The following is a 21232-nucleotide window of genomic DNA, read 5'->3' as shown; positions in this document are numbered from 1 at the left end:
AAAAGAGCGGCAAAATGGCGCCCGTGGGGGGAGGGGAGGAGAAGCCGCCGGAGAAGCGAAACTGCGCAACAAACGCTGGCAGGAAGCCAGGCAGCGCCATCTTCTGCCCCGTCCGTCCCCATCCCCCCCCCATTCATCGCGCCGCCTGCCCATGCGGGGCACGGTCCCGCGACCTCTTTTCTGTCCCCCCCCCCCTCCTTTTTATCCTTCTCATCCTCGTTTCGCCGAGGAGAAGCGGCGTGGGAAAGCAAAGAGAAGGGGATCATCAAGCGGAGGCCTCCGCATCGCCTCCCCCTTCCCGCAGCTTCGAACAATTCGGAGCAAACAGCGACGCGCCCGTCGGTTTCACACGGGTTTTAACATCGCTCATTGCCTTCTCCTACAATCCTCCAATGACTTGTGCAATTAAAGGCAGAAGCCGGTACAAAAAGCAGCATTTTTTGTCTCAAACCCAATTCTAAATGAAGCCCGAATGAACCGTGAGGATTTCAGAAAACGCACCACACACAACTCCACCGCTTTTATCCACAAATAATAAACAACTACTCGTAAAAAAAAAAAAAAAATCAAAAAAAAAAATCAAAAGTCGTTTCTTTGACAGAAATTAATCCCACCAGCACAAAGGATCATAGAATCATGGAATCGCTATGTTGGAAAAAACCTCTTAGATCATCGAGTCCAGAGCCAAACGGGTCACTCCAGAAAGAAGATGGTTTATTGTTATGGTTTAAAAAAGAGGCGTCACGGTTCAATATTCTCTGTCCAAAAAAAAAAAAAAAAATAAAAAGAGAAAAAGAAAAAAAACCAACAAAACCGTAAACTCGTCCCGAAAAAAAAGAAAGAAAAAAAGCGCATTTGCCCAAACCTTTCGCGCACCCACAAAAAGTAGCACCGTTTCCATTCCTCGGTTAAAAGCGAGAGGCACGGAGCAGTTCAAAGGAAATCGCAAATAAAGAACCAAATAAATCGAATCAAATCTAGTGGCGACACCGAAAAGGAGGAAACGAGTGAAAAATAAATCCCCAGAAGGCACAAATCTGAGACACGAGCTCAAAGAAATGACAAGATTAGGGTGGTAGCGAGTGGACGGGGGAAAGGAAAAAATCAAGCCAGGAATGAAAAAGGGAAAAAAGAAAAGAAAAATCCTTCCCAGCTCCACAGCCGGGAGAGAGACGAAGTGTCTCCATTTTCTCGGCGAGGAGGAAGAAAGAGTGTTTCGCAGACCACAGAGCTTTAGAGAAAAGCAAAGAAACGAGGGGGGAAAAAAAAGAGGGAGGAGATTTGAAAAGATTATTTTTCTTTCTCCCTCACACACTCTCTCTATCCCCCTCTCTCCCTCTCACTCTCTCTCTCACACTCACACATACACACACACTCTCTCTCTCGCTCCTCTCCCCTTTCCATCCCTCTTGATGGCCATCAAGGGGGCGGAAAATATAAAAAAAAAAAAAAGACAACAACAACAACTAATTTTAAACCGGCTCAATCAATGAGTCATTAAAAGAGATTTTTTTTTTCTTCCCCTCCTCTCCTGAATTTGCATGGCATCAGCAAGAAAAAAAAACAACCCACCCCAAACCTCTCCCCTCTCTGCACAGCGATCAGCCTGGACCTGAAACCTTATCTCCCCCTCCCGCACCCCCCACACCACCGCCTTTATTTTAAGAAACAACTTTTTTTTTTTTTTTTTTAAGTGCCCTCAGCAGCCGCCACCACCAGCCTCGCAGGAAAAGGGAAAAAAAAAAAAAAGGAAAGAAATACATAGTTCATTTCCATGTGAATCCACATCTGCCCAAACAACAGCCACCCACAAATTCTCCCTCTTCTTCCTCCTCCTCGCCTCCCCTCTCTCGATATATATTTATATACATCGCCCCAGAGCCAATAGCTCTCTGGGCTGAAACCTAATATCCTGGTTTTGGCAACTCCTGGCTGTTAATTTGCTCCTCTTTCTTTTTTTCTGTCTTGTCTGGAGATAGATTTCTCTCCCCCCCACCCCCCCTTCTCTCTTTTTCCCTCCCCGAAGGAAGGGAGAGGAAGGAGGTTGTGTGTTTTTTTTTTTTCCTTGAAATTTTTATCACAAAATTATAATACACTCAAAGGGAAACTCACCGTCATGAAAAAGCAGTGCCTTGTCAACGGGGTTTCTTCGCCATCACATCAGGGGCTGGCAGTGTAAGAGAGAGAGAGGGAGCAGCGAGAGAGCGAGGGAGGGAGGGGGGAAGAGAGAGCGAGCGAGCCAAGAGAAAAAAGGGAGAGAGCGAGAGAGGGGAGAGCGCGGCTCCGCACCGCGCTGCGCCCCGCAGCCCGGCTCCGCCGGCTCCCCGGCTCCGTCCTCGCCTCGCCTTGCCTACCATCAGTCCCTTGAAAAAGTTTACCTCCTTTTTTTATTTTTTTTTAATTGTTTTTTTATTTTGGGCAATCTCGCCGCGTCTTCGGTGAGAAGTTGGGGGCTGTTCGGCTTGGGGTTTTTTTTGACTTTTCTGTAACCCCAAACAATTCCCCTCCCCCGCCCCAACTAAAAAACATTAGTCAACAATTTAGCTGATCTCCTTCATCTTAAGTTCGGAACGTCTAAGTGGGAGGTGTCCCTGCCCATGGCGGGGGGGTTGGAATTATATGATCTTTACGGTCCTTTCCAACCCAAACTATTCTATGATTCTGTGACTTAGGAAGAAATTCTTCACAATGAGGGTCATGAGGCACTGGAACAGGGTCGCACAGGGAAGTTGTGGATGCCCCATCCCTGGGGGTGTTCAAGCACATGGCGGGGGGGTGGAACTAGATGATCTTTAAGGTTCCTTCCAACCCAAACTATCCTACGAGTCTGTGATTCGGAAGAAATTCTTCACGATGAGGGTGGTAAGGCACTAGCACAGGTTGCCCAGGGAAGTTGTGCATACCACCTCCCTGGAGAAGTTCAAGGACAGGTTGGGTGAGGCTTTGAGCAACTTGATCTAGTGGGAGGTGTCCCTGCCCATAGCAGGGAGGTTGGAACTAGATGATCTTTAACGTCCCTTCCAACCCAAACCATTATATGTCTCTATAATTCTAAACCACTACACCCTTGGGAGCAGGGGGGGAGGTCGTCCCCAGAAAAATAAAATGCAAGGTCACCTTGAAAAAGATAAAATGTGATCCTCTTACACGATGTAATATTTCGAATCATTCAACATACATTCTTATCACCCTTAGTGGAAACAAATGACACGGAAGTTCAGCCACTTAAAAGTTAGGGTAACCTAAAAATACTAATTTAGAGTCAAAGCTTCCAACCCAAACTACTCTATGATTCATTGATACAATTCTACAGTTTATTTCAGTGAAAAGCACTAATATAATTTTATTCAAATGCAAAGCTTTTTGGTTATACCGAACTCATTCAACTGAAAATATTTTATTCATTACAAATATAATTAAAAATTTTTCATTCAATTGATCTCATGAGTCTAGTTAAGACAAAACCATTTTGACTTAAACCAGAGTTAGATTCTTAGCATGTAGAGATATGTATGCTACTGCTGTTAGAACACATTTCTTTTAAGACCTTTTCCTTGCTACCAATGACAATTCCCAGGGATTTGAACACAGCAACGTTTTCTATCTTTATTCGTAAGAAAAAGTAACCTTGCCTAGAGACCAGGATTTGAAGACTTTATGTTCTAGCGCATTCTTAATCACTAGCTTTACAGCTCAAAAACCACTTAAGTTTTTCGGGTTTTCAATGTAATGACATAAAAATGTTTATGGGCAAAGTACTAAGTGGAACTTCTCCAAGAAGTTGGCCAGAGTTTTTATTTAAAAGTCAGCACCTCAGCATTGTTTTCAATTATTTCAATTTGTATTATTTTTCAAATAACCAAGCAATTCATATTATTATATGGGAAACCTTTAAAGTTTAAGCCTGATGCCAAAGCCAAGACTCACTACAATTTCTGTTTACATATATGTTCGCAGTAGAAAAATTCAGTAAAGTTTCAAATCACTCCCTAAATTGAAAGGTCGGGCCCCAGCAAACAGGCCTTAACATGAGTCCAGCACATCCTTTATGTGATATGGACGTACTGAACACAAGCATGGCACCACCTAGTCTACCAGACAGCAGATAACTTCATATTTCATAGGTAGTTGCCTGAAGAGCCAACAATGTGGACATAAACATCAGATGTCAAAGAGCTCTGCGTCCTAATTGCTCTTACAGCAAAAGCATGACACTGGCATTAGAAAACCGAACAGGCCAAGCTTCCAGGACTAACTTCAGCAAATGTTTCAAGGGGCCAAGCTCTGCTCTGGATTAAAGCCTACTCAGCATCACTGGCCTTAGAGAATGTTGCTGAAGTAAGAACTTGTGAGCTGGAGAGACACCACAAGCGTTCTTCTGATTTGGTTTACAGGAAGGAACTTTACTTCAGAGCTTCAGAAGCAGAACATCTAATTGCCTTCTATTATTCTCCCAGTCCTACAGAAACATAATTAGGAAATAGGCAATACAAAGAAGGAAAATGAGGAAAAAGGATAAATTATTTTGGATAGATTCCCTTATGATAAGAAACACAATGAAGCCTATGTAAATTGTCCAAGATTGTAACATAATTTACACTTACTTTTCCTAAGGATGTTTCAAGCAGCATTGATGATAACCTTGCTAAGCAGGAATAGTAAAAAAGTGGAAGGAGAGCTAATGCCTATACAGTTAAGCACCCTGAAGCTACTAGATTTCTGCAGATCTACACAAGTCAGTGAGTTCAAAAATGAAAACCCTTTACATTGCTACTGAGTGGTCAGATCCAAAACAGAAAGCCTTCTGTACTCTATGCAGAAGGAAATTTGCATATGTTTCTATATTTCCTGTATGTGTTCAGAAACAGAACCAGCTCAGGCAGAAACGGTTACAAAAAAAATCATAAGCTGTAAGTGACTTTATGGGTCAGATTGAAGTATGCATATAAAGCAAAATTAATGTTACCTTTAACACTAAGAAGTCTGAATGCAGTCTTCAGCTGTAGTGTGTTATCACCTTCTATAGTGTGTTATCACTACAGAATTTTCCAGGCCATGTTTGTACAGAACTACTGGTTTTTGCTGTGAGGTACTCCTGGTTTTTAAAGAGGATCACGTGGTGTTTCTGAATTGAGTGTCATTGCCCCAGGAGGTTGCCCCTCTTCTCACTGCCTTATTGCATTAACACAGAAGACCTTAATATGTAAAAATTCTTATACCCCAAGGTCACCTGCCCAGAGCTGTTGTCCTCAACAAGAGTCCTATTCTCCAAATCTCTAATGTGCATTCGGTTGCTCGCTCTCCTTAACTTTCTGACTCGCATTCATTTATTTTCCCGCAGCAGCTTCAGATGAAGTAAAGAGAAGTAGGCATGGGAAGAAAGGCAAGACCAGTGTCAAAAAGGAATAGGAGAAATCTTTAGAAGACAGATATTGGCATAATAATTCTCAGGTGCAGCTACCAGGAATGCTATGTGCACCCATCACACAACACACTACTTCGCTATATTTTGACATCACCTGTCAAACCATGACCATGCTATTTAACAACTGCTGCTCCCAGAGGTGGGCAAAGACACCAAATTACATTGGAGTGAGCTGAGAAACACAGCCCTGAAATGACAGATCGTGCAGAAGTGAAAACTAGGCTTATATATTGAGAGGGAGAAAATAAGGGGTGCAAAACACCCTCCCCATTCATTCTGTCTGCAGGTTTTGCCTCGATCAAGTCATGTCACTATTATTCAGCCCATTTTTATGGGTCGGCATCAGAAGCATTCAAATTCTTGTGCAATCATAAATAAGTACCCCAGAAGAAGATCAAGCAAGCAGCATATTCATAAGAAAGAATTTATGGACTAAGCTATTTCCACTAAAGGAATGAATTCCGCAGTCATCCCAAGATTCTCGCATGAATGGTTGTTCTGTAACCTCAACTCACTGCATTCTCTCTGAGGTATACTGGATGGAAAAGAATGCCATTTACTCCATTGCAGCCTTGCTTCCCCAGACTGAGTGCTTTAGCTCTGTTGATGGCACTTCCTCCTCCCATCCTTCTTTACCTCTCCATCCCTTAACATGTTTCTTTTGTCAGCTCATCATCAGACACATCATTTCTCCAACTACATACAGCTTTTAATAATTACTCATTTAGATAAGAATAAATAACTCTAAGCTTGAAGGCACAGAAACAAATAGGTCATCATTAAAAGGTACAAGCAATAGAAAGACAGAGGTCACAACACTTGAAAAGGAGGGCATTCAAATACAGTGGCACAAAGGGAGACAAGGACTTTATCTAAGAATATAAATGTGGCACACCACAGGAAAAATTCAGTTTCATATCCCTATCAACTGCCAAATTTCTAGTAGTTGCCAGCAGTATTTACATGACCCACCAGTAAAAATTTCCTAAACATCACAAATTCCAGGTTGATGTCATGCCTTACTTACAAAGACAGGGTCATAATTGCATGGTATAACTTATAAACCTATCTGACTCCTGTGTGGATCATCATACCAAACACAGGACTGTCTAACCAATACATATCTTAAAGGATGATTGGTTAGGACGTAGGTAGTAATAGGAGGCAACTAAGAATGAAGGTCAGAACAAGATATTCATAGCAATACCAGAAGTCAGACAGGTTTTCTATGACTGGAGATTGTGTGAAGGGCTGCTCTGTGATGAATCCAAAGAACACATTTTGGAGAACTGTGCTCTTCTGAGAAGTGGATCCTGAGGTATGGAAGACAGGCAAGGAAAACTACAGAAAACTGTGGTGACTGGACTTCGCATTGAAACAAACGCTGCAAAATTATTACTGGAACAGACCAAGACTAACTATGTCATGCTCTAGGTTATTTAAATAGTCTCATATTCTTCAGCTTAAAATCAGAACTAAGTTTGAAAGATAAGTAGCTCTCACTTCCAATTTAGAATTATCTTAATATATCCACTCACTGAAATGTATTGGAAAAAAAACGCCTCTGAAGATACAACTTTACTATGGTATCTGGAGAAATAATCTGGAACAACTAACATCACCAAAATTTATAGAAGAAATTTAAACTGAAAATGATAGCAGAAATTGGGAGAAGCTTGTATAATACTCATAGTTTGTTTGACTAGCATAGATGAATGTGAAAAAGATTGTATAAGTAGGGGTTGATTTTTCTTAAAAAAAAAAAAAAAGTCATTATGAACAGCAGCCAGGCAAGGAAGCTAACAAAAGGACCATTCCTAGTGCACTCTAGGTACTGTGGATTATTTAGATAAATAGTTACTAATTAAAGGAATCTAAGCAAAAAATTGAGGCCTTAAAACAAAAAAGGCCTTATAGGAATAACAGAAACACAGTGGAATAGCAAACGATCCAAAAGCATTCACATTCAGGAAAGAAACGCAAACATGGTAAGCTATACCTGTATAAAGACAAGACAAAATGGAGAAACAGAAGGGACGTGATGGATAAAGCACCATCTAAGCCACAACTTTTGAGAAAGAATGGTTTTACTTGGATATTTCTGGGACCCTACTTGTAACCAGCTGGATAAGTTTTGGATATGAATAAAGACTGCTGTAAGATGTTTTAATATTATCACTAGAAAGTGTAGCAATATGAATTAAATTCTCTCACATTGAAGAAAAAAATGCTAATTATAGGAGGAGGCAGTCCTCCTTTGAAATGATAGCTGACTTTTTTTTCATAAGATGAATAAAAGATAAAAAAGAATATAACTTCAATTTTGTTAACTAATGAATATACTACAGGAGAATTAATAGAAAATCATTTAGAAGTACATTTGGATACAATAACTTCATATTAATTCTATTTAAATTATTCAGAAAAATGAATATGCTTGCAATTAAGATTCACAACTACAAAATGGAAAACTTTGATATACTATTGAACCCAGGTGTTCCACTGAACTAGCTAGTCCAATAACCAAATGTAGTTTCCTGAAATGCCTTAAAGTTAGAAAATAAATAAAACTAAAAGTATTTGAGGTCTAAAGTAAGGCACTGGGAAAAAAAGAAAAAAGAAAAAAATTCTCTTGGAACTCCAGTACTAATAAAGTAATTACCTCAAAGGGAGACTCCATAAAACAGCATCTATAGTTTACATACTTGGTCCTCACAATTTAACTAATGTCAATTAGTAAGTTAGGAGTTTAAATACCAGTTAGCAACTGGGTCTGGACCAAACCTAAGCATCCTTTTGCTCTTGAGCTTTTATGTTCAGCATGCTGTGTGCTTAGCTTTGTTAATCTTGAAGTGCCTCTTGCCATAAAATGTTACGCTTTGAAGTCTGTCGCTGGTTTTGGAGGATAACTCATTTTCATAGAATTTTTTTTTTTTTCTGCACCTTTGGCATTGGAAATACCAGATTTGTGGAATGAACCAGCTCAGACTTGTTTCAAAACAAGTGTACCGTGTATGGTCAGAATATAATTAGTATCTTAAGCATTCTCAGGGATTACATTGCAAAGCTTTCGCATTACTCACAGCAATTAACATGCACCAAATAAGTTGTATAGTTTCAACTCTAACTCTCTAATTAAACCACACATATTTTACATTGTCTTGCATTTCCATATGGCCAAATGTATAAAGCACAACATTTTAGTCCAAACAAAAAGTTTTTCAAATACAATCAGTATGTCAAACAAAACATTAAAGGAAATTGTTATTTACTTCCCAGAGAAGAACACAGAGATACAGTGACTCAACAGTCACTTTTACTGAAAGCCCATTCCACCCTGAAAACTCTACAGTCTACAATATCTTAAATGAATCATAATGTAGCTTACATCTTTAATGCCTGATCACAAGTGCCAGAGGAGTTCAATGAGCCCTTACTAAAATCAGCAGCAGAATACCATGGTTGCAGAAGCCACTGAAGTACCTACTTTGTAGCCAGAAGTAATTATGTTCATCTGCTAATCTCTTCTGGAGAAACTCAATCTTAACAGGCAGAGATCACATCTATCAGATAAGAGCTCCACACAAGACACAGGAGCTGCTACTTTTCTTGAAAACAGAGATAAAAGACAAAATAGCATTTTGCGTGTGTTATGGTGCAATGTACATGCATCACACTCTTTGGAATAAAAATTGTCAGTGTTGGGAATACATACTGATGACAAAGAATAAATGTATTCACTTCCTTTCCTTGAGAGAGAGCAAATCTACATCTTGAGATCACACCACAACTATGAAGCTCTTGACTTTCGCAAGCTCAGGAACCTCAGGTTTAAGAATCCACTATATGAGGCCAGACACCCAGTTGCTTCTGTGGATCTTGCTTTCCCCTCCTGCTTTATTTAAAATAATGATGGAATGAGACAGGATCTTGAACCTTCAGCTGAACTATGCAATACATCTCACTTCAAAAGGCTATGAGTTAATGCTGCTGAGCTACTTTAAATCAGTACAAAATATTTCTGGTAGACAGCATTCAAGAGCTATAACCACGTAACACAGATTTAAACATGCGAGCATACATAACGGAGCTTATGGAGCTGCACAGTACTACTAGATTCAAGTAAGCATATGCCACCTGCAACTTCAAGTAAGGCAAATAACACCATATAGTCCAAGCAACAGCAAAACATCTGTCTGAAATAACTAGTATCTACTTTCAAACGAAAGACAAACTAAAGCACATTCAAGATGGGGGGAGGGAAGTAAACAAAAATTATAACATAGACAGAACAACGTACCATACTTTAATATTCCCAGCACAGCTGAACTGCTTACCAAAATGAGTCCAAGCCTGAGCTAGAAGGCGTATATTTTATTCAAGTGGTTACTGTTTGGGAAACTGTAACTCCTGTATTCTCTGTGGCTTATAATGAGCACACTAAGCAGCCTTAAAACTGAGAAATCAGGAAGAAAATTGTCAGTCTTTGTAATGTCACCAAAAAAAAAAAAAATCTCAATATCAATTACACTCAAATTGTAAGTGTGGAAAGTAAATTAGGAACATCAAGATGACATGGTTAGAAGAATTTTACTGCTCCCTTTATAATTTTTCATCATGGTCATACACTTCATATTTCTTGTATCTGGGGTTATTTTGCTTCCCAACCAAAAATAATTTGTATGCATTAGCAAGGTGAAAAGCTTCCAGTCTCTCCCAGAAGCTCTTATTCACAAGTGTATTTGGTCCACTTTAATTTAAACCTCCAACCACCTCTAGAAAAAAAAAATAGAATACTTAGCTTTTCAAGTGCCCAAATGTAATAAAAAGTAATCATTATACTGCAGCATAAAACACTTAACATTTGAGCTGCACACACTACTGTTTTCTTGTAATCTTTTCATATATAAAGTTGTTTTACCCACTGCAGTTGGTTGCATCTGCATAACAGTACCAAGGCCATACTCTAATAATGTTTGTACATACTGAAAAACAGCAAAAGCTTTTTTCTGTCAATATTTCCATGTACAGAATAAGCATTTACATCACTGTTACCATCTGTATCATCTACACTCATGAGAGCATAGGGCAAAAAAGCATGCTATGTAAGTTGAAACTTACACATCTTTCTCATGAAAGATGATGGAAATAAGGATTTTTTTTTTCTTACCATTAATTAATTGTACCATATTTCTGTCTAATGTAACATTACTGCAGGAGTGGATTTGACTCCATTAGCAAAAATGCCTATGACTTACTAAATGCATTGGTAGGAGAAAAAAAAAAACAAGAGAAACTTATTTCAGTATTTCATTGAGCATTCTCCCTTACTACAGGATAAGAGGTTTTCATTTTTAAGACTCAATCTAATTTTTCAGAAACAAAATTCTGGACACATTAGCATTGCAGTGTTGTGACAAGTTAAGGGCTGTAACGCGTTATAACCACTACGTTACCCATCCTGCTGCCCCCCATCCAACCTGCTCCAAATTTCTACTGTTACACGACAATCCCTTGACTTATTTTATTGTAACTAAGGTAATGAAAGAATATTCTCTATTTTAGCGCAAGTCCTTTATACATTATACAGATTAAAGGCATTTCTCTTCCTTTCCTTCAATTATCCTAACTGGGCTAACATTATTACATACAAGGTTCCTATATTCCTTATCCTGTGATGATGTTAAGTCCAACAGAAAATAGCCACTGTTGTTTCTCAGGACCATGTTTCTCAGGAAGCAGAAAACAGTGGCTATTTTCAAGTTAAGGCCACTTTCAAATGCTCACCTTAAGTAACTGAACAATCTATACTTGCAAACAGGAACGTTAGGCAAAACCAACTCATGCTATCAACAAGTACCGGACCATAAATTCACAATATCTACTCTGGTTTACACTGTTGTTTCAATGGATAGCTTTAGGTCCTATTTTACTTTATTTTAGGTAACTTTGAAGGGCCCAGGGAAGGGATATTGCATTTGTACAAATGGACAGAAGTTAAATTTATTTTCATACATTTCTAAAAAAAGAGTGCTTTGTGTTTAATATGTGCAATTATTAATGTTCTACAAAACAGAAAAGCAGTTCTCCAAAGAATATATGAGAAGGACAGTCACTTTTCTACTTCCCAGCTAGATGGGCTTCATTTCTGGTTCCTGCTGCAAACTTAACTTAAAACACATTTCCTAATTTTCAAAGTTTAATGAGTTTAATGTGCAAAGTCTTCCTCGCCACATTTCTTTAGACTTCTCAGCCAGCCCTCCTCGTAAGGCATATAACTATCCAAAGGCACCACACTCCTGTTTGCTCTCAAGAACCCAACTCTCTTTGGATAGGCAGCTAAGAAGAAAAATGGTCCCTTTGGCAGTAATACCGAAAGTACCAACAAATAAACTCTCTTAGACTTGGAGTTTTAGAAGCAAGCAGCCTTCATGAGGCCTGGGCAACATGAAGGAGTGATCACCATCCATTGTGTGCAGCAGAACAAGAGCTGGGACAGAATATATTTCCCACCTACACACATGTATAAATTATCCCAGAAATATTATACATATTCTGTTACTTTCCAAGGACTAATTTGAATGTTGTTATGAACTTCACAACAGTCAAAACTCTTGCAACTTTAGAGCTGGCTCCAGCTCTCTGCCTGACCTTGCATTTCAGAAAGACACCAAACAGAGGTGGTTACAGAGTAAGAGACATCTGTTCAGCACCAGTCATACTTCACATCAGACATTATCGTCTCCAAAGAATGAACAGTGTCTAGAAAAACGCTGCTTGAAAGAGAACATGCTATCAGAGGGACATTCTGTCGAACTCTCAAAAAAATACAACTACTTAGATGGAACTTAGCTCTACTTTAGTGTAAGTAAATATTCCTTAATAATAACAGTAACTTTTTAGTAGGGTGAGAAGTAAGGGCATCAAGCTGCACCAAGGGAGGTTCTGACTGGACATGAGGGAAGATTTACTTCAGCAAAAGGGTTATCAAACACTGGCACAAGCTGCCGTGGAGTCCCCATCCCTGGAGATAGTTTAAAAGGTGGGTAGATTTAAGGATATGGCTTAGTAGCGGGCAGGTCTGGTTGGAGCTGATGATCTCAAAGGTCTTTTCCAACCTAAGGATCTTATGGCTCTTTGAAACACTGGCAGAGGCTGCCCAGGGAGGTGATTGATTCCCCATCCCTGGAGGTATTTAAAAGAAGGGGAGACTAATTACTTAGGGATATAGTTTAGTAGTGGGCGGGCACGGTTGGGCTCGATGATCTCAAAGGTCTTTTATAAACGAGCGATTCTCCGATCAGCAGCACCTTTGCGGCTCCCTGCAAGCACCGACAGCCCCTTTCATAACCACGGCGCCGCAGAAAAGGAACCAGCTAGAAGGTTTGTTCCAGCGCCGCACCCGAGGGCGCCGGCAGCAGCCGCTCCGCCCACCCCGGCCCCGGGGCAGCCCGGCACCCAACGGGGACTACGGCTTCGAGTTTAGCAGGTGGAGAAAACGCTGCCACCCTGGAGACGGCTCTGCGGGTCCCGGGGGTGCCGGTAGCCGCCGCCCTCCCGGGGCTGAGACAAGGGGGGTGGGGAAGAAGGATGGGGAAGGGGAAGGAGGGAAGGAGAAGGGAGGGAAGAAGCGCGCGGCCACGCAGGCGCGCCGAGTGGGAACAGAGGGCAAGGCGCTATTTCTACCCCAGCTGCTAATTTGGGAAGCGGGAATAACGCGGAGCACGGCACCTGCCGCCGAGAAACTCACCCCATCCCGCAGAGAGGCGCCGGCCCCTTTAAAAACCACGGGAGACCCCTCCCTCCCCGCGCTCCCATCCTCTCTCCCCTCCCACCGGGAGTCTCCGAGCCTGCCAATCGGCCGCGGCGGCGCAGCTGGGGCTGCCGCCAGCCAATCGGCGCCCCGCTTGGTGACCGGGGGCGAAAGATGGAGTCGGCGGGAGAGGCACCGGCAAGCGGAGAGGAGGAGTGGGGGGCAGCTCCCTTCGCGTCTCCGCTGCGTCTCGCGGCGCCGCCGGAGCGGCTGCAGCGCCGGGAAGCGGAGAGGCTGCGGGGCGTGGAGCAGCAGCGGCAGAAGAAGGAGGCGCAGGCGGTGAAGGAGGAGCAGAGCGAGTTCCTGCTGTCCGCCTTCTCCCGGGAGCGGGAGGCGGTGGAGGCGCTGCTGGCGGCGGGGCGGCTGGAGGAGGCGAGCGCCCGGCTGCAGGGGCTGCAGAAGCTGCTGACCGAGAGCGTGCTGTTCCTGGCGCCCTACGAGGTGCGCAAAGGGCAGGAGGAGGTGGCGCGGCTGCAGGGGGGCCTGGCGGCGCGGCGGCAGGAGCTGCAGCCCAAGAAGAAATTCGCTTTCCGAACCCTCAAGAAAGAAGCGGCCGTGGGCAAGGAGGAGCCGCGCCGCGCCGAGCCCGCCCGTCCCGCAGCCGCCGAGGAGGGGGAGCCGTGCGGGACCCCGCAGTGCGGGTTCAGCGGCGCCGAGGCGGAGGAGCTGGAGCTGGGTCCCTCCGAGCTGCTGCAGCGCGACGTGGAGCTGAGCGAGCTGCGGGGCTGCCGGGTGCGGCTCCGCGGCAACGCCAACGCGCTGCGGGTGCGGGGCTGCCACGGCTGCACGCTGCTCTGCGGGCCCGTCTCCACCTCCGTGCTGGTGGACGACTGCAGCGACTGCCTCCTGGTGCTCGCCTGCCAGCAGCTCCGCACCCACCGCACCCGCGACACGCGCTTCTACGTGCAGGTCACCAGCCGCGCCGTCATCGAGGGCTGCACCGCCGTCTCCTTCGCTCCCTACTGCTGGAGCTACCCCGGCATCGAGAGGGATTTCGAGGCGTCTGGCTTAGACAGGGGCAGGAACAACTGGAACCTGGTGGATGACTTCGACTGGCTGGCGACCGACCAGCCTTCTCCCAACTGGAGTGTGATCCCCGAGCAGGAGAGGATCAGCTCCTGGGACTGACCGCAGAGGCGGCTCAGGGCTGAGCCAGAAACCCTGGCTGGACGCACGCAGACTCATAAACTGGGACTTCATCCCCGATATGCCATTAAGTGATTCCCTTCGGTATTTAAATGCCATTAAATGATTCCATTTGGTAGTTAGATTGTGCATTACGATATCTGGCTGGATTCTCTTAATGGAAAACTAACAGTCAGATATAGTTTACTGTTCTCACACAAGTTGCTGCTGTAACTTTTATGTATCACTGTGGAATTTGCCAACTACTGCAGTACCTCGTGGCCAAGTTTTTCAAATTGAGGTGGGGAGAGGGGCACCAGTCCAGAAATAACAACAGTGAACCTCTGTTAGAGCTGTTGTGCTGCTTTCACTTACCCTGGCAAAATCCATGTTAGCCACACGTAGTAGAAGTTGTATGGAATGGAAAGATCAGATACCAGATTTCTCACTTTTGCTCTTCTCAAGTTGCAGACGACGGTCCACTATATCTAATGGCAAGGTGTGGGAGAGGACTGTTGTGAGGTAATGGGGACAAGAAAATCTGCGAGTTGTCTTTACTTAGGCTTCTTTTTCTCCAAGTTATAAGTCAGAAGGAGGAGAGTCTCCTAAAGAACATTTAATGATCTCCTAATATATTATTGATGGATGCAATTAGTAAACTTATAGAAACTGTAAGAATGTTAAGCCTTCACAAACCAAAAACATGCGAGAGAATGCCCCTCCTGTAAGCCATTTTAACTTGAGATGAACAAAATGAGTGCTTTGGATGTGCTTTTGGGAGCATACAGTACGTGCAGATTAGTGTTGCAGAAGCCAAGTGTCTGAAACTTAAGGGGAGAGGTGGACATTCAGCTGTTTCATCTGTCTAACAGACATTAGGCTTTATAGTGCTGTGATCTTAGTTTACCATACCCTGCTGCTGCTTAAGTGCAGTGTTGACAGAGGGAGTCAGTAAAATGGTAAGATGAAGTGCTGTAATTCCATTTCCAAAATTGCATGTTATCTTGCATAAAGTGCACAGTTACTCAAGTCCCATTTATTCACTCCTAAATAATAAAAAAAAAGGGGCAGCGATATGGAATACAATTTTTTTATAATGCCCTATTAGTGGCAAGGTGACCACTGTCTGTACATAGTAGTTCTAGGTTTCCAAAACCACTCCTTAGCTTGTGATGCTTTACAAGAAAACATTGTTTATCTTGGCTTAAGAATCTGCCTGCAGTTGTATTTTAAAGCTGCCCTGTCATCATATACGTGCCTTTAACAGAAAGTGAATACTAACTGAACCATCAAAAACTGCATGATTGCTATGAGACGTACTTGAAACATCACTTGAGTATTTGACTGTTTTGAGCAGAAACTTTTTATATAATTTGTTTCATCATTTTTAATTTAAAAGGTGAAAAAATGGGATTTTTGTATGTTCTTCATGACTTTCAATTTTGTTTACTACCTTTAATGTATACGTTTGACTGACTTGGATTTTGCATTTCAAATATATTTTCTAATCATTTCAGTTATCCCCTTACTAATGATTCTTCTTTGCACTGACATAAAATTATTTAAAGAAAACACCCTTAGTCTTGCTTTAAGGTACATAATACATGTTGTTAAAGGGATATGATCAGATGAGGCTCTTGAGTATCTTAATTTTAACACATCTATCTTAGTATAGACCCTGATCTTGTAGTTAATCTTTCTGCCCCACATATTCGAGTATGACAAAACAATTCCCTTAGCATCCTCTGGTCCCTGGGACTGCAAACTATTCAGCCTATACAAAATTACAGAAAAGCCTTTGTTCTGCTAGCCAGAAGCTGTAAGCATTTACTTACTATGTTGGTGGACAATGGCAAATCTAGAAACTGAGATCCTACTACTAGTCTGTAGCAGTTTGAGCTGTATGCTTTTCAGCACACTTCAAAGTGGCGTGTAAGAGCATTCCTGTATTAGCTGTTGGTCCATAGCATGCACTATTGGCTGAATAGACACAGCATGAGTCAAAACAAGGAAATATAGGCTTCAGTTTCAGTCAGAAAATGCTTTCTTAATGACATTTTTCAGAGGTCAGTTATTGACACTCCAGTTTCCAATGTTTTCCCCTCCCTCAAAGTAATATTTTACTTTCATCAAACCAAAATTGTTAGGTAACAGGAACGTGACTTAAGAGGAGGCTGCTAAAGACGTTCCAGACAATTACTTTCTCTTAAAGATTTATTACCTTTATAATACAAAACAGGTAATTGAATCTTGGTCTTGAGCAGGACACAAGACAAAAATATTCAACCCGAGTTTGGTCCAGCAAATACTTAATATGTGATTTACAGTTCTAAACATGTACCTTCAGACATATGTATATGCACACACAGAGTTGTATCTTTCCATGCACCTTTTAAATACTAATTTCCTAATGTAAAGTCATAGTAGGAGAAATTCTAAACTTTTTGCAACAGAAGAATGTTATGTTAATAGTAATGTGTGAAGATAAGTTATGGACTAGAAAAGTTTTGGTAGCGTATTCATAGGCTCTATCAGTACAGAAAGGGCAACTTCTTCAGGTCTGGAAGAGAAACACCTAAGCATTTCTATCCCATTAGTTATTTTAACAACACTATTTATAGTATTTTTTATTACATACATACATATTACATACATATATTTTATTACATACAGAAAAGGAAGTCACAATTGGCATAAGCACTATCAGGCTGCCATCCGCACATCCCAGAAGAAATACTTCCTCCTGGCAACACCAGTGCAGAGCTCGTGTTACTCACCTGTGCTACACCCCCAGTGTTCTGCAAACCCTTGCAGGTAGAAAAAAAACTAAAATCCCATGCGAGTGAGAAAAATATTAGTTGATATCCCAAAAGTACAGTTATTCCTTTGAGAATACATTTTCCAGTTAAATCTATGGAAAGTAATAACTCATTTGTATTGAAAACTATATACCCATTAAATTTCTACAAAAGTATTCAAAAGCATGGTAGGAATAAGTATGTATGTGTGTATGTATACAATGTTTTACAGGATAGTTGGGTGTATACAATCTGTATTTAAAAAATTTCAGCTCTGTCTTAAACTAATCTCTTGGCCTTACTTACCATCTGTTTCCCTAGATGGAAAAGTTTCTTTTTATGTTGATACACTCTCAAACTAATTTTTTGGAAATAAGATGTTGGCAGGTCTAGATTATAGAGCTGTTTAGGTTATTTCGTTAGTACCACTCACAGAGCATGTGCTAAACACAGAAAGACTAAAGTCTAGTCCACAGTATTTGTAACTTCATCCTATTTCTTTACCTTTTGCCTCAGCTGACAAGGCATTAGAATAGCTTCCTATCCACAAGTGAGCCTTCAGCTGTTTGTTCAAGAGGTCAAAAATATATCTTAAGTATGGAAGTGATGAAGTAATTTTACTGAGAGTGTCCAATTTCAGCAAGTGAGGAATTTTGTGCTATTTTGTCTCTAGATGACTTGATGATGGAGCATCTCATACATCACAGTGAAGCAAAGCTCCCTTAAAGAGAGTGTCACGATGTGCACTGAGTTGCCAGTGGCGAGTGGCCGGGCTCCTGAATTCCCCTTCCGAAGCTTGGGACTAAGAAATATTCAGAGGGAAAGCTGGGCAGAGTGCATGCTGATTTGAGGGGATGTGCCAGGCTGTCTTCTGGGTCAAGGAGACCTGCAATGGCAGCCTGGTCAGAGCTGCTTTGTCTCTCTGCTAATCGCAGCTTGGAGAAAGGAGGGCGACACATGCTTGGTTTCTTCCCTCAGAGCAACAAGCAATGCTGACATGAAGAAAATGCCTGGCAGCCTCTTTCAGGCCAGAAGACAGGATAGCTTTGTGTTTAACCAGCTAGGGAGAGCTTGCAAATTCCCCTTCCCCAGAGATCCACAAGGGAAGAAGTACTTTGTTTGCGAGGCTTTGCACAAGCTGAGCGAGGTTTCACGACTTAGCAGGTAACGTCAGGCTCACAGTCATGTTACAGGGAGGGCAGAAACAGTCCGGATGGCTGTGAAAGCAAGCTGTTTTCAGGCTACACTTTGCTTAGTAGCAAGAAGGAGGACTAAAAACATGATGAAAGGGAGAAAACTATTCAAAGGAGCCCATTGAATGAGCATGTTCAGGGACAGTAATTCCCCAACCAGCTAAGAGCATGACCAGCACTGCTTTGCCTCTGTCAGTGTGACCTGCACAGTGGCCAGTCATGTAACCTGCACAAAGCCACAAGCCGACAAAGTCTCCTGAAGAACTCTAGCTCTGGTTTGTGTCTCATTGCCACCGTAATAACCAAAGAACCTCTTTAGAAAATACATACCCTAAAGACATTAGCTATGCTCGGTATCAGAAGGGCCTGAAAATAAATGCCTGCCAGGTACAGGGTTGTGAAGACATCGTGAGCATAACAGACACATCAGAACCATAAACTAGGTACAAATTGGCTCTGGACAGAAGGCTAACTGGCTGAATGTTTATAAAAACTGTGCAGGACATTGAGGTGTGGAACCATTTTTCACAGGGGTCAGGAGAGCAAACTCTTTGTTTAAACATTTTTGAAAGACAGTCTGGTTGAACAGCCCTCCTCCTGCTTGACAGTTTTACCAAAATCTTTAAAGCCAGTGAGACATCCTTAGTTCACCACAGTGCTGTCACTCAACATTTTAAAGCTCGTATGTGTCTGTGAATGAAATAAAATAGTTCTATGCAAAGATACAGTGCATTGAAGACATAGAAGAAAACTGAGACAATTCTTCAGCACCACACAGAGCTTTGCATGCCAGCATTTATTGAGGCTGTGAGAGGGAGCCCAGACCAAAACTCAACTCCAGGGAAGTCGCTGAGACCTTTGCTGATGCTTCCAGTGAGGCCACCATCTCACCTGGAGTCTGTGCCAAGAGGGCCGAACCTCCTCGGTCCCTGCTGCAGACCAGGCATCTCCCTCTGTCTGCACCTGCTTCTCTGAATACCAGGAACAAAAATGGAGTTATTTGCCTTCTCTCTTTATCCATCCCTCTTTTATTTAAATAGATTCTGTTGGGGGCTCTATTTGTGTCTAAAAATCAGGTAAGAAATAAGCGTGTAAGACAATTTCTCACACACTTTTATGCATTGTAATTTCGATGGCTTGAACTCTTTTATTAAAGTTGATGAGGTTTTTTGGTTTTATTTTGTTTGGGTTTTTTACAAAAAGTTTCTTCCTATTTAAGCGGTAGCTGTATGTAAATCAGGATCAGTGCTTTAGCCTGGAAATACTTCAGGTCTTATAAAATAGCTAAAAATTCTTATAGTGGAACGACTCTTTGAGAACACGTACAATCCTTCCCCCACTATCCACCCTTCATATACATCCTACTACTTCTTTCCAACTGGGTTTTTCCCAGCACGAGTGGTATCTGAGGGCAAACTTGTTGGATTTGAGAAGTGTTTGCAGTCAAATACATTTTTTTTTTTTTTTTTTCTTTCTCCTTCATGCTTCATCCTTTTGCTGCTCAGCTCTGCCCCTTTACCTACTACTTTCCATCGGGCTCTTCCCACTTCTTATGACTGTGACCTCTTTTTCTACACAGCTTCCCTGTTATGGCCACTGGATCTGCACAAGAGAGCTTATAGCCTGTACTGAACTAAAATGCCAATTTCATCACATAAAAGAAAATATATGAATAGCAAGAAAAAATCTGTGCAAATTGTGGCATTTCATCACTTCCATTTGCATTGTGATATGATTTACCTGAGTTCCTTGAGGATCCATCTGTTGTACTGAGATGTTTTCCAGCAGTAATGACTATTGTGAGCCTTTTGTATGCTTCTTTCAATTCCCAACATGTTTCTCTCCCATTTCTGCAAGTACAAACATTGATTTATAACTTATTCTTTCAGCAATGAACAATACACCCTAGGCATCTCAGTAATACAAATACTCATAATAAGCATCTCAGGGGGCAAAGAAAAACTCTGTTTTCTGAACACATTACCCACACTATGGGTAAGGATGTCTGAAACTAGACGCTTGGAACTGCCCGGAGCAAAACCATGGTGACAACCTCACAATACACCTGTAAGAGCCACGAGGTCTGGTGGGTCAGATCACCCTTCCCACAGTGGACAACAGCCCCAGCAGTGAATTTAGCAACTTGCCTCAGTTTCCAGCCTCAGGACCTGCAGGCACCTCACTAGCCACAACAACAGTTACCTGTGCACATAGTAGGGGGGGGGGAAAACTCATTAATCAGACTTTTCTCCACCTGTTAATCATACAATGCAGTACAGCGATTTTATCATGCTGTGCCTTAGGAGCGTCCCTGTACACATCACACAGTTACAAATGCAAGACAAACCATTAACTACAGTGCATAAACAAACCTCTTATCTCAATACAATAACTTCCTATCACAGTTAAAACCAGGCATCTTCATTCTTGCAATGAAATCTAACCACTTCTAAAGACAGAAAAGAAAAAAGAACCCATATCTTTATCACAGAGCCGCATATTTGTATCACAGAGCAACATGAAAAAAAGATTGGGCCAGGAAATCTTTACTACCAACTGAGAGCACTTCCATAGCTTAGGCACATAGGATATACCTATATAAATGAAATTTGCCTTTTATATCTCATACAGAAGGATCATGGCTTGTTCAGGACTGGGCATCAGACTGTACAACAAATGTTTTTAATGTTTGTTTCAACATTTTTTATTTGAAGTAAAAAGCAGTAGTAAGTCTGCCCAATTACAGGCAAGTCCCAGCTAAGTTAAAGACTTGTAAGAAAAGCAAATGCCAGGTAAAAACTTTTTTTTCTTTTTTTTTTTTCTGTGCTGTCCACACCTCAAAATACTTCTCAGTGGTCCCCCATAACCTTCTTCTTCC

General features: G+C 41.9%; 2 protein-coding genes across 3 annotated transcripts in view; one reads left to right on the top strand and one right to left on the bottom strand.

Moving 5' to 3' along the window:
* Nucleotides 1–13205, bottom strand: part of BICRAL (BICRA like chromatin remodeling complex associated protein) — a 45064-nt gene extending 31859 nt beyond the window's left edge. Inside the window, exon 1 of one of the 2 annotated variants that reach the window (XM_054061215.1) lies at nucleotides 13176–13205. The gene's annotated coding sequence lies outside the window, so the exon portion shown is untranslated. Of the gene's footprint in view, nucleotides 1–2112; nucleotides 2396–13175 lie in introns of those variants that run through there. The other variant, XM_054061213.1, reaches the window with a different exon arrangement.
* Nucleotides 13206–13211: 6 nt separating this feature from the next.
* On the top strand, nucleotides 13212–19346 carry TBCC (tubulin folding cofactor C). Its single transcript, XM_054061216.1, has 2 exons — nucleotides 13212–17177; nucleotides 17835–19346. Exon 1 carries the CDS (start codon nucleotides 13353–13355, stop codon nucleotides 14364–14366), a length of 1014 nt encoding a protein of 337 aa, XP_053917191.1. The 5' UTR covers nucleotides 13212–13352; the 3' UTR covers nucleotides 14367–17177; nucleotides 17835–19346.
* The last annotated feature ends 1886 nt before the right edge of the window (nucleotides 19347–21232 follow it).

Source organism: Cuculus canorus, chromosome 3 (assembly GCF_017976375.1).
Source record: "Cuculus canorus isolate bCucCan1 chromosome 3, bCucCan1.pri, whole genome shotgun sequence".
NCBI lineage: Eukaryota > Metazoa > Chordata > Aves > Cuculiformes > Cuculidae > Cuculus > Cuculus canorus.
This window is presented reverse-complemented; position numbering and strand designations above follow the sequence as displayed.